The sequence below is a fragment of the Tupaia chinensis genome, unplaced genomic scaffold (genome assembly GCF_000334495.1).
Source record: "Tupaia chinensis unplaced genomic scaffold, TupChi_1.0 Scaffold000178_1, whole genome shotgun sequence".
Classification (NCBI taxonomy): Eukaryota; Metazoa; Chordata; class Mammalia; order Scandentia; family Tupaiidae; genus Tupaia; species Tupaia belangeri.
In genome coordinates, this window is record NW_006159653.1 from 1,591,234 (window position 1) to 1,603,412 (window position 12,179).

General features: G+C 65.0%; 1 protein-coding gene across 1 annotated transcript in view; it reads left to right on the forward strand.

Annotated features, from left to right (window-relative positions):
- MAPK8IP3 (mitogen-activated protein kinase 8 interacting protein 3) overlaps positions 1 to 12,179 on the forward strand; it is a gene marked incomplete at its 5' end in the record, with an annotated part of 53,145 nt that overhangs the window by 31,001 nt on the left and 9,965 nt on the right. The window contains 8 exon segments of the mRNA XM_014587023.2: positions 815 to 1,061; positions 1,623 to 1,725; positions 1,928 to 2,046; positions 8,599 to 8,610; positions 9,319 to 9,336; positions 10,269 to 10,326; positions 10,571 to 10,723; positions 11,222 to 11,303. Of these exon segments, the coding sequence (XP_014442509.1) occupies positions 815 to 1,061; positions 1,623 to 1,725; positions 1,928 to 2,046; positions 8,599 to 8,610; positions 9,319 to 9,336; positions 10,269 to 10,326; positions 10,571 to 10,723; positions 11,222 to 11,303 (792 nt within the window).

The window sequence follows — 12,179 nt, forward strand, 5'->3', positions numbered from 1 at the left end:
GTGGGCGCGGAGCGCGGAGGCGGCCGCGCCAGCTGACGGGAGAGCCTGCGGCTGCTTTGCCTGCATCTGCCCAGCGTTCTCAGTAGGAAAGGCCTGGTGTAGGAGCACATGTCTCCTGCCCCACACCACGCAGAGCGCCACCGTGAGGCACCTGAGTGGCTGCCTGCAGGCTCCAGTACTCGGCGCTCCCTCAGGTGCTTCGGCAGCCTCACTCTGAAAAGCAGGTTTCAGTTACATGAATTTCGTAGCTGTCCAGGGCTAAAAGTGTCGGTCCAGTCGAGCCCTGGGGGTCCAGCCTGCATGCTCTTTAAGAGGGCATCCCTCTCCCAGATGTGGAGTGCTTGACCCCTCCTGGCCCGCAACCTTAGCTAGGGGCAAGCAGGCAGTTCCTGGAGGCGGGAGGGAAGCTGGAGCAGGAGCAGGTGGGAGCAGCCCCCGGGCCACAGTGGCCGGCCCCTCCCTGGGTCCACAGTGGTGCCCTCTTCCCCCGGGCCGCAGTCACCGCTGACCAACCTCTGGCTGCAAAGGGTTGCCCGTGTCCTTGTGTAGTGTCATGCCTGTCGTGTGAGGCTGCGCCGGACGCTCTGTGGAGGGTGCAGGCTTAAGGACAGTGATGGCTGCTTCCGAGAAACCAGGGGAGTGGCCGGAGGAGCAAAGCACAGAGTGACCAGGCCCTAAGGGACGGGCTGGCGGCCTGCAGGAGTCCTGCCCCCACGGGCGGCCGTGGTGTGGCTTGCGTACAGCTTAAGGCCCAGATGGTCACCTGCAGCCACGCCACGGCCCGTGTGACATGCTCCACCCCTGCTTGCCCTAGTGTCCGCACGACGAGATGTCTGAGTCCGGGCAGTCCTCAGCTGCAGCCACGCCCAGCACCACGGGCACCAAGTCTAACACGCCCACGTCCTCCGTGCCCTCGGCCGCAGTCACACCCCTCAACGAGAGCCTGCAGCCCCTGGGGGACTATGGCGTCAACACCAAGAACAGCAAGCGGGCTCGCGAGAAGCGCAACAGCCGCAACATGGAAGTCCAGGTCGCTCAGGAGATGCGCAACGTCAGCATAGGTGCGCCCTCCCGGCCGGCTCGGCACGTCGGCATGGCATGCCCCCCCCCGGGCACACTGGCTCTGGGGTGTGCTAGTCCAGCTCGGGCAGCAGGACTTCCTCCCCCTGTGTCTGGAGCCCGAGGGGTGTGGGTGGGCCGGTCACTGGCTGCAGACCCTGTCCTCCCTGTGTGTCCAGGCAGATGGGGTTAGAGTCCACCTTGAGGACCTTGTATACCTGGATCACCTCTTAGAAGGCCATCTCCAGATGCAGTCCCTTCGTGGGTTGGGATCCCAGCGATAACTGGGGACACCTCGAGCATGAAGGAGCAGACCACTGCTACGCACAGCCCCAGTTGAGCTAGACAGTGCAGGCAGAGAGGGGACACCTGTCCTGCTCACTGAGCATGGCTGCAGTCCACTGAGAGGCCACCATGCCACCCCCGGATCCCTGCAGTCCTGGGGTCCTCTACCCTCCTCCAGCCCTCTCTGCCAGACAGACAGGCAGTCTAGTGTGGGGCCTCTGGCTCGGGCGCAGAGGCCGGCAGAGCGGGGTGACCCCAGGGCCCACTGTGCCCCGCAGGCATGGGCAGCAGTGACGAGTGGTCTGATGTCCCAGACACCATTGACTCCACTCCAGAGTTGGACGTGTGTCCTGAGACGCACCTGGACCGCACAGGAAGCAGGTAGTCACTCGGCCCAGCCCTGGGCCCCGGGGGCGGGGCTCAGCGTTCACCAGAGTCGGCGGCGATGCTGAATGGGGAGAGCCGTGGTCCGGCAGACCCACCGCCCGCCCGCGCCTGCACGAGCCACGCAGTGTTGGCCGCAGCTGCAGGCGCCTGGTGCGCAGCAGTCGTGGCTCCACTGACCTCCGCCGTGCCCTGCCAGCCCCACCCAGGGCATCGTGAACAAGGCGTTCGGCATCAACACCGACTCTCTGTACCACGAGCTCTCCACGGCAGGGTCCGAGGCCATCGGGGATGTGGACGAAGGGGCTGACCTCCTAGGTAAGCCTGCGGCCTCACCTCAGCCCTGCGCCGTTCTGCCGTGGTTGTCTATGATGGAGGGAGGCCCGCGGCTGCTGTCTGTGCGAGTCTGTGTGGCTCTCCCCGAAGCACGCCATTCCTGGCTGCTGGCGTGCTCACTCGGTGGCCCAGCCATCACAGCAGAGGCCGCGAACACAGGCATGCACACGCGCTGCTCCTTCCAGCACTGCTGAGCCCTCACTGTGGTCCTCCTCCACCCCGGCAGCCTCTTAGGGCGTCCCGAGGGTCTCGGCTGGACAGGTCCTCTGCCCGGTGGGAGGGTGCACAGACAGCCTCCGCCACCTCAGTGTGCAGGTCTCCAGAAGTCATGCCTGGTCCTGCAGTGGCCGTGGCCACCCCGTCGGTGGGGAGCCTGCTGGTAGCCTGAGCCTGGCCACCTGGCTCTGAGCATGGCAGCCGGGAAGTAGGAGGTCCAGTCTCAGCTCCTTGCCGTTAGCTACCCCTCCGGGCCCTGGCATACCCAGGCTGCCTCTCATGCCTCCGTGCTCAGAGCCTCCGGGCCCTGGCATACCCAGGCTGCCTCATGCCCTCCGTGCTCAGAGCCTCCGGGGCCCTGGCATACCCAGGCTGCCTCTCAGCCCTCCGTGCTCAGAGCCTCCGGGGCCCTGCCATACCCAGGCTGACTCTCAGCCAAAAAACGGGCCCTGGCATGCCCAGGCTGCCTCTCAGCCCTCCGTGCTCAGAGCCTCCGGGGCCCTGGCATACCCAGGCTGCCTCTCATCCCTCCGTGCTCAGAGCCCCCAGGTGCACGTGAGGGGCAGGTGCTGGACGTGCACTGCCCTCGGTCCCCGCAGGACAGGCAGCTGCTCCAGCTTCGCCTGGCCAGCTCCGTCTGTACTATTGTGGCCGGCCCTTTACCGCCTCCTGCCCAGAGCAAAGCCGTCCTGCACCGAGTCTGGCCAGGCTCGCTGCCACCCCCAATGGCCGAGACAGCCGTGCCGTCAGGGGTGCGAGGTGTCTCCCCGAGACGGGTCAGCCGTCAGTGTGGACTGGCAGGGGTGAGGCCCTGGCCACAGCCACCGCCTTACTCCCCCTCTCTCAGACCCGCCTCGTGGTGTTGGCACAGGCGCCCCTCACCTGGGACGAGCACTCCGGGGACGCACTGAGCTGGGGCGGCACCAGTACTGCCTCCCCAGCTCAAAAGTACCGGGAGGGCAGTGCATGTGTGCACATGTACGTGCCTAAGTGCTAGTTGTGGGAAGGTTCCCACGCACAGCCCCTGCTCTGCCCCCACTGGTCGGCAGCGAAAAGCTTGCTTGCCTTGGAAGGCGGAGCCTGAGCCCGCTCCCTCTGCGGCCGGTAAAACACAAACACTGCTGGGACCAGCAGATGGCGTAATGGGTGCGTTGCTGGACCCCACAGAGCTGACCACAGTTCAAGTCCAGACCTGGTGGCTCAGAACGCACAGCAGGCTCACGTGCGTGACACCAAGACCGCAAGAGGAGAATGGAGGAGGGTTTGGCGAGTGCATGCCCCCCGCTAGACGAAGCCCTCTTTAGAAAGAAAAACACAAACACTATTGACACTCAGGAACGTTCTGGGGGTTACTGTTGCTGTTTCGACCCCACTCGTGTAGCTCAGGTCTTTGTGTGTTTAACTGGTAGTTTATTTTAGAGAGATGATGACAGCTGCTTATGACACTCAACTAGTATCAGAAAGTGCCAGGACAGCGAGGTCACAGGAGTCCTGTGCCACGGGGGCGTTCGCAGTGTCATGGCAACACCTCGCCCCGCAGCACACGCGGTGCGCACCCTCACAGGACCTGGGGGGTTGTGGATGATGGGGACATCTCCATGGGCAGTTACAGAAGCCGCTACACGCGTGCATTTCTCTCTTCACACGGCGCCAGGCGTGTGCCTTAAGTCAGGCCCCCGCTCCGGGTCCCAGCTTTTGCCGTCCCGAGCACGCGATCATGCAGCCGCACCTGGGTTGCCCTGCCGGCAGTCAGCGTAGGCGCCTAGAGGTCCAAGTGCCCCGGTCCAGCCATGGGCTCCAGGCGGCATGTGCTTCGCCCCCTGGCTGCGTCTCTGCACTTCGCTCGCACCAGCCCGGGAGCCCGGTCCTTGAAGGGAGCTGAGTGGACGAGGCTGGCCGTGGCCTCAAGGACCCACAGTCCACGTGATGAAGCACGTTTGCTGGGACAGACACGGCTCCGGGCAGCCTTTGAAGGAGGCAGGCCTTGCAGTGCCGGCTGTTGGGTGCGGATGAGACCTAGTCCAGGGAAGGGTCGGAGCAGGCAGAGGATTATCGGCATCTGCCAGACACGAGCCCTTCTCCTGGGAGGCGCCATGGGGCCCGGGGTGTTGCTGTGAGTGGCAGGCGACAGGCTGTAGGCCAGCCTCACAGTCACATACGGGTCGTGCCTGAGTGTTTGAGTGTCTGTGACAGGTTGGTCACCTTTCTAGGTAAGAAGATAGTCCTTTTACCAGAGCGCTCTGAGCCGAGGGCAGAGCCACAGCCGTTTCACTGAGTCTGTCCCAGCGACCCCACGTGTACTGCCATGCATGCCCCCTGCGGTCACACTGTCACCAAAGGCCGAGGCCAGGAGGGCGAGTGACCCAGCCCTGCCCGTGCAGGGCTCTCTGCACTCTGGCCTGGAACAGCTTTGAGAGTGTGCTCACCCTGAAAGGAGCCCCATTAGCAGCCCCACCTCCATCCCAGCGGCCAGCGTCTCTAGACTCGCCTGTTCGGGATGCTTCGGAACAATGTGCTGCCCTGCCCAGCCTGCCCATGTCGGCAGGGCCTCGCCCGTGACTGAGCAGCGCCCTCGCGCAGACAGATGTCCATCGGGCACTCACCTGGCCTTGCCAGGCCTGGGCCATGTGGGCTGTCCCTGCTGGCTCATGCAGCTCCGCCACCTTGCAGAGTACACCCTCCCCGTCTCTGCACCACCCGGCCGTCGTCCACGATGTTGGCCCAGCCCCTGTGCCCCACTGCGGCAGCCTGGCCGGAAGCTGGCCTTTGGCACGTGGCCGTGCCCTCATCCCCCTCAGGGAGCCTTATCGTGGTCACCACTGCCTCCGCTGTACACAGTGACGTGCGGGGTGACGGCTGGGGGCTGAGGCCGCGTCACCGCATGTGCGGATCGGTCACTGCCTCTGTGCCGGGCGGAGCCGACCCCTGGCAGGGAGCTGTCCGACCAGTCTCCCAGGGTCAGTCCCCGGGCTTCCCCGAGAACCTCCTCGGGGTGTCTGAAGAGCTGGGACCCGACCCTTTTCTGGTATTGCAGCAAAGGCCGTGACTCGTCACCGTGCCGCCTTGGGGGTCATCCTGAAACTGCCTCAGCGTTGGCACAGGGCCCAGCTCTTAGGGGACCTGCTGGGGTCTCGTAACTGTAATCATAATGCAGGTTTGGGAGTCGGGCAGGCCTGAGGACTGTGGAGGGGCTCCTGGCTGCTGCCCTCTGGGACAGGACACTGGGCCATGGAACCGGCTCCCAGGCCCCCAGGGCGGAGGCACAAACTGGGGCTGCAGCTGCCGGGCTCACCTGGAGCGGGTCCCATGGGAACCACGTGCCCCCGCATCGCCGGGCCCCTGGCACTTTCCTGAGACGGTACAGCCAGGCACCGTGTGCTCAGCAGGCAGGGGTGGGGCCGGACACGTCCTCTGGCCTGGTTGCCCAGCTGTGCAGTGCCAAGTGGTTGGTGCAGTGAGGACACAGCCCTGTGGCTTTGTACCCAGGCTGGGAGCCGAGGAAGGAGCACCTGACCCTGTGACTGTGGACAAGGCATTCCCCTCTCCCAGGAGCCCCGCGAGCTTGGCTGCACGTGCCGCTGCCTGTCAGAGACCACCCTGGCTGGGAGGTGTGAGGGTGGACAGAACACGTCAGAACTGGTGTGATGGGGCCACACTTAGCTGGTCCCGGGGCACCTGCAGCCTTTTGCCCACACCAGCCTGTGGGCGTCTCGGGGCTGGTGCACGCTGAGGGTCCGGGTTCTCCGCGGCCCAGGCAAGGACGTCAGAGCTCAGGGAAGCTGCGCAACGAGCCGTCCCGCTCAGTGGGAACCAGAGACCCCGAGGCCAGCTGCTGGCTCTCGGCCCCACTCGGCGGTGGCAGCTGCTCAGGGGCGGCGCCTCCGGCACAGGACCAGACCTGAGGGAGGTCCAGAGGTGACCTTGGAGGCGGATGAGCCTCGGTGGAGAATTAGTGAGGTTAGACGACAGGAAGGGGCCTGAGGGCGGGGCACAGAAGCGTCTGGGAGCTGTCGCATCTCCCGGGTCAGCCCACTCCTCGCAGACTCGGCTGCCAGTACGGCCCCACAGGCGTGTCTCCCTGGAACTTGGTGGTGGGTTCCGAAGCCCAGCTAGAGCGGCACACGGGAGGACGGCTGCAGGGTCGCCGCGCTGGGTGAGGAGCTGCCGAGCTCGTGGGCCGAGAGGCGTGGTGGCTGCCGGCTGGGGCCTGCTCCTGGCAGTTACACGGGCCCGTCATGCACCCCATCCTCGCCACAGCCGCATCGCAGCACACGGTCACGGGACAGCAGTTTGCTCCACGGGAACTCCATGCCTCTGAGCGACGGGGTGCGGAGCCCAGGTGGCAGTTCAGGCACAGGGAGCTGACACTGGGGCCCTTGCCCACCGCCCTCCCCACTGCGTGGCCCGGCCCCAGCAGGCCAAAGCCCAGGAGTTGGGAACCCCTGGGTACCTGGAATAGTGAAGTTTGATCCAACCCCACACCATAGAAGTACTTTCTAGGAGGATTAGAGGTGTAAGCACAGGTCCAGGCAGGGGGTACACTTGGCCCCATGTGGGAACCCCCTGGGCCACCCAGACACTGCAGTTGTCCAGGCCTGTAGTCTCGGCTCCTGCGGAGTCAGGCTGAGAGCCTCGCACCCTCCCTCCTGTCTCTGTCAACTACACCTAAAACAAGGGCAGTACAGGAAAGCGCCACGGGGCGTCTCGGCTCCCTGGGCCTCTGCACAGCCAGACCCCACAGGCACCTGCCAGGTGGCTGCCTGGCCCTGGAGCGCGTGGGCCCCGCGGTCACTCGGAACAACAGCAGAGGGCTTGACGGGATCCACAGGTCCCAGGGAGGGCTGCATGCCACACACGGATGCCGTGGTGCTATTCCAAGTGGCCGTGCAGACCGCAGATGCCCTGCTGTCAGAGAGAACTGGGGGGGGGGGGTCCCAAGCGCCAGCACTAGTGGGTCCTGCAGGCTAGACTGGCCGGCCGGGCCGAGGCGGGCGTTCATGTGGGAAGGCCTGAAGGAGGCACTGGTCGTGGGACATCGCTGCTTTGGGGCGTGCTGCTACGTTATCTGCAGTCCATGGTAAATGCTGCACTGTGTCTTTTATTTTTTTATTTTATTTTTTAGAGAGAGATATTTTACTGTAGGGCATGAAGACTCGCTAGAGAGACAGCAAGAAAGCGCCGCCCCGGGGGGATGGCCTCACGGCAGTCCCTCCCCATGCTGCTCTCGGAATCTGGGCACACACACACCCAGTGTGAGTTTAAGCCACCAGGTCCGGGGCTCAAACTGCGGTCAGCTATGTGGGAGTCCAGTGACATCATCATTATGCCATCTGCTGGCCCCTGGACTCACTCTCTCTCTTTTAGATCAAGCAGCTGAGAGGCCAGCTCCCTTTTTTTTTTTTTTTTTTTTAGAGAGATTTTCACTATAGGGCGCGTGCGCTCGCCAGACAGACAGAGAGAGACATAGAGACAGAAAGCGAGAAATCGCCCCCCGGGGGGATGGTCACGCCGCAGTCCCTTCTCCTCCATTCTCCTCTCGGGATCTTGGGCACACACGCACACGCACCCGGCGTGAGTTTTAAGCCACCAGGTCCGGGACGTGAACCGCGGTCGACTACGTGGGAGTCCAGCGACATAGCCATTACGCTAACTGCTGGTTCCCAAGGCCAGCTCCCTTTTTGTGAGAAGGGAACTGAGTGGAAATGAGTCATTCTGTCACGTCATCCGTGTTGGGGAAGGGATTCCCAGCACACCCTGCGTGGTGGGGAGAGCTGGCCCAGCGGGAGCAGCACAACTGCCCCCGGCGCTGGAAGGTTGCTTCTTCCTCCACTGTGGGGGCCTTGCACCCTTCCCCCTTTCATCACCTTTCGCCACGGTCATGCCCTGGCTGGCTAGGGGAGCCCGCAAGCCCAGCTCTAGGCCCACGTCCATCCGGGTCACACTCACTGCCACGGCGCTCGGAGCGTGGCCCACTCGCTCTGGAGGGCCCTTTGCACACACTCACAGTGCACTCTCTCCATAGGTGCCCAGTTGGGCGGAGCAGAGCCAGGCAGGTGAGCTGGCTTTCGCTCCCAGCAGGACCAAGCAAGGCTCGGTCAGGCCGCTCACGCAGCACACGCACTGGGCCCGGGGTCCCAGCCCCGAGGGTCTGCCCGGGGCCCCGCCCACAGCCCCTGCGTGTGCCCAGCCCTTCCGTGCCACTGGGGCTCGCTGGCTCACTGCAGCCTTCTCTTTAACGAGGACCTGCTCTGTCGGTTTCAGTCACCAACTGACCTTGTCATTCCTTTCCCTGTCTCTGCTTCGCTGGACACGGCCCAGGGGAGTTCTCAGGTGTGTATCCGTCGTGCTCGTCTGTGGCCCCTCCCCCCAGCTACCCCCTCCGTGGACTCCGCAGACCGCCCTGTCCCAGCCCAACCCGGCTGCCCCAGGCCGCCTGAGCACTGAGGTGCCTGCGCTCCGGCTGGGAGCCGCGGCCACTCAGCCCTCAGGTGCTGCAGTCACCACCGACCCTGACCCGCTGTCTGACCTGCCAGCCCCACCTGAGGAGTCCCCCAGGCCACTCCCGCAGGTTCTGCAAAGCTGTGATGGATCAAGGGCCCTGTGAGCCCCTGGCTGGCTCAGCCCAAGGGTGGTCTCGCGTAAGAGTGGGCTGGCCAAGCACCTGCCCCCTGCCTTGTAGCTGGAGCTCCGGGGCCCCTTGCCTGTCCAGGTGCAGCCCCCCCTGAGCCCAAGGCACCTGCACCCCGGCGTGGCTCTCAGAACTTGTGGGGCTTCTTCCACCCTCAGCACCCCAGCTCCGTGGGCTGACTCCAACAGCACCCACAAACCACTTTGGCCTGGCAGTCTTCCGTGCAACTCCAAGGGCACCCTTTCCAGAAAGAGCAGCTGGCTCCATCCCTTCCCTGCCCCCTCGCCCAGGGACATGCAGCCCTGCGGTCTCACCCTCCTCCGCTACCTGCTGGGGCTTAACTGCTTCTTTTCTCCCCTCCCCTTCCTCCGCCTGCTGCCCACCTCCCTGGGACTGGGACGCTCCCATAGTACGCGATGATTTTTTTGGTAAGGCCAAGACCCTGTCCCGTGCCTGCTCCCTCCCGGCTTCCCTCCTCTGCCTGTCTCGTGCACCCATTTGCTCCCTTCTGCGTGGTGGGAGGCAGGGGCTCAGCCTTCAGAGTAGCGGCAGTCCTGGGGGCCTTGGCGGGCTGTGGGAGGCGGTGCCCTCTCTGGGGACAGGCCTCTGATAGCTCGAGGGGCCCCTGGCCTCGCTGAGCTCTGGCTGACCCTGCTGGGCTGCTCCGGCCTGGCCTGGCTGAGCAGGCCACCTGCTGCATCCCAGGCGGAAGTCTGGGCAGAGGCGGCGGGCAAGACCCAGAGCCCACGCACACGTGTGTTTCACGACAGCATAGACTGGGGCTGTTATCAAGGGCCAGCTTTGGTCCTTGGGGTTTTGTGACATGCCTGCTGGGTCTGTGGGGCCTAGTGGCCAAGGAACCGAGTCTGCTCCGTAGGAAGGCGGGCACCCAGGAGCCCTGTCCTTCTCAGGCCCTCATGTCCCACCTCCTGCTGACCCCCACCACATGGTCCTTCCAGGCCTGCTCCTAGCCCCAGGGGAGGGCCACGCCTGCCATGGAATCATCCCATCTCAGCCAGGGTTTCCTGCCAGCGCTGTACTGTCGTGTCTGTCCCAATACTCAGGCTCCAGAACCAGTCAGGGGGTGGTGGTTCTGGAGGGTGTCTGCTTCATGATGGGTCTGGGGGGACCCGGGGCCAGGATGGGCTCGCTCATCGCGGCATCCCAGGGCCTGTGGAGCACCGCCTCGTGGGGAGGCTGGAGCCAGGGCCCAGGGCTGCTGCCATGGGGCCCCGCGAACAGGGCTGGCCGGAGAGCCTGCAGCTCGGGCGTCAGCCCACATCCCCACACCGGCCCTGCCGAGACAGGCATGGCAGGGTCGCCCGGTGCAGGACACTAACACCCAGGCCTTTCATTTCAGGAATGGGCAAAGAAGTGGGCAACCTGCTGCTGGAGAACTCCCAGCTTCTGGAGACCAAGTAAGCGGCCTGGGCCGTGGGGACTCGAGCGCCCTCCAGGGCCGATGGTGGCTGTGACGTGACAGCAGGGGCAGCGGGAGCGGGGTCTTCCTTAGAAAGCCTGTCGAGCACCCATTCATGGGCGACTGGGCCCTGTGGTCACAGCCACCTCTTGGCCAGGGCGTGGCAGGCCCTCAGACAAGAGCGAGAGCCCCACGGCGTAGACACGGGCTCGCAGGAAGCTTCGTGTGTCTGCCTTTTCAAGAAACGCCTTGAACGTGGTGAAGAATGACCTCATCGCCAAGGTCGACCAGCTGTCAGGGGAGCAGGAGGTGCTGAGGGGGGAGCTGGAAGCCGCCAAGCAGGCCAAAGTCAAGCTGGAGAGCCGGGTCAGAGAGCTGGAGGAGGAGCTGAGACGGTGAGGGCCGCGGGCCCAGTGCTGCCGCTCCGTCCTTCCCTGAGTGGCCGTGTGCACCTGCCCTGCTCCCCAGCTCTGCCCAGCCCGGCCCGTGTGCCCAGGGAGAGGGGTGCTGGGACCTCGTGGGACCCCCCGCGTGTGCTGGTCCTGCCCGGGTGTCCCAGTGGCCATGCGGCCTGGCTGCAGCTCTTACTCTTTCCACTTTGAGGGGGAGTGAGGGCCTCAGGCTGCCCTGGCAGCCCTGATACCACGGCCCTCTGCTCCCCAGCCCTTTGGTCGGCTTGGCGGTGTTGCCACAGCTGCCGCCCTTCTCGGGCAGCAAAGGGCAGTGTGAGACGCCCGAGGCCACCTCTGCTGCGACCCACAGGCACCAGTGCTGTTCCTTGGCGGGAGCCGTCAGGATGGGTGTCTGGGCTTCGGGGCACACGTGAGCTCTCTCCTATGGGGAGTCTGGCCCGAGCAGGCCCTCACCTGCCCGCTTCCTCCCTGGTCCTGCAGAGCGAAGTCAGAGGTCATCGTTGCCCGCCGTGACCCCAAAGAAGAGGTGGAGGATGTAAGCAGCTACCTCTGTACAGAACTGGTATATCCCACTGTTAACCCCGGGCAGGGGTGGCGCGGGCGGTTCCCAGGGACTGGCTGGCTCAGGGCTCTGAACCCTCCTCAGCCCTCCTATGCAACGTCTGAGCTTGGCAACTTGCCTCTTGGGGACCCCTCGGGGAATCTGTTAGGGGATCCCAGCCTCCCAGTGACACTGGGTCCTCCTGGACTAGGTGTCCCCAGCCGTGCAGCCCAGCCAGCACCCTGCACCCTCCAGGTTGCAAAGCAAGGCCGCAGGGTGGCAGCTGTGCACTGTGCCCTCCGCAGGCGTGCCACCCACTCCCCGGCGTGCTGAGCAGAGCCCTCCGGGCCTGGCCCTTGTCGGCCTGCCCACCCCAGAGCCTCCCCTCCTGGGGCAGAGGCCCAGGTGCACCACTGCCTGCTTTGGAGGGCCAGCCAGGCTCCTGGGGTCACACCGGCCTGTGTCCGACTCTAGTTGGTGACCTGAGCAGGCTGTGAGGGTGAAGTGGGTCGTGTCACTCTCGGTTCTGCCCATCCCGTGTAGCCCACGCTCAGATTCGGGGGACTGGAGGTGATCATGGTGCGGCCCCAGCCCCGTACTGACTAGGAAGGAGGTGCCGTCCTGGTCTCAGCCTCTGGGCTCCAGGCCTGGGCTGTGCACCTGGGCACCTGGAGCAGCCCAGCGGTGAGCTGGGGGCACGCCTGGCCGCCGGCCTGCCCGCTAGTCGGTTGGCCTGGTTTTCCATTGCAGCGGGCCTAACCCCTCCCGCCTCACTGAGCCTGTCCGGCCTGAGCTCTGCCTGAAGCACTCAGTATTGCCCAGCGGATGACTTTCTGAAACTGGCCCTCCCCTGCCTCAGGCCACGCCTCATCCTGTGGCAGGGCCCCAGGCCTCGCG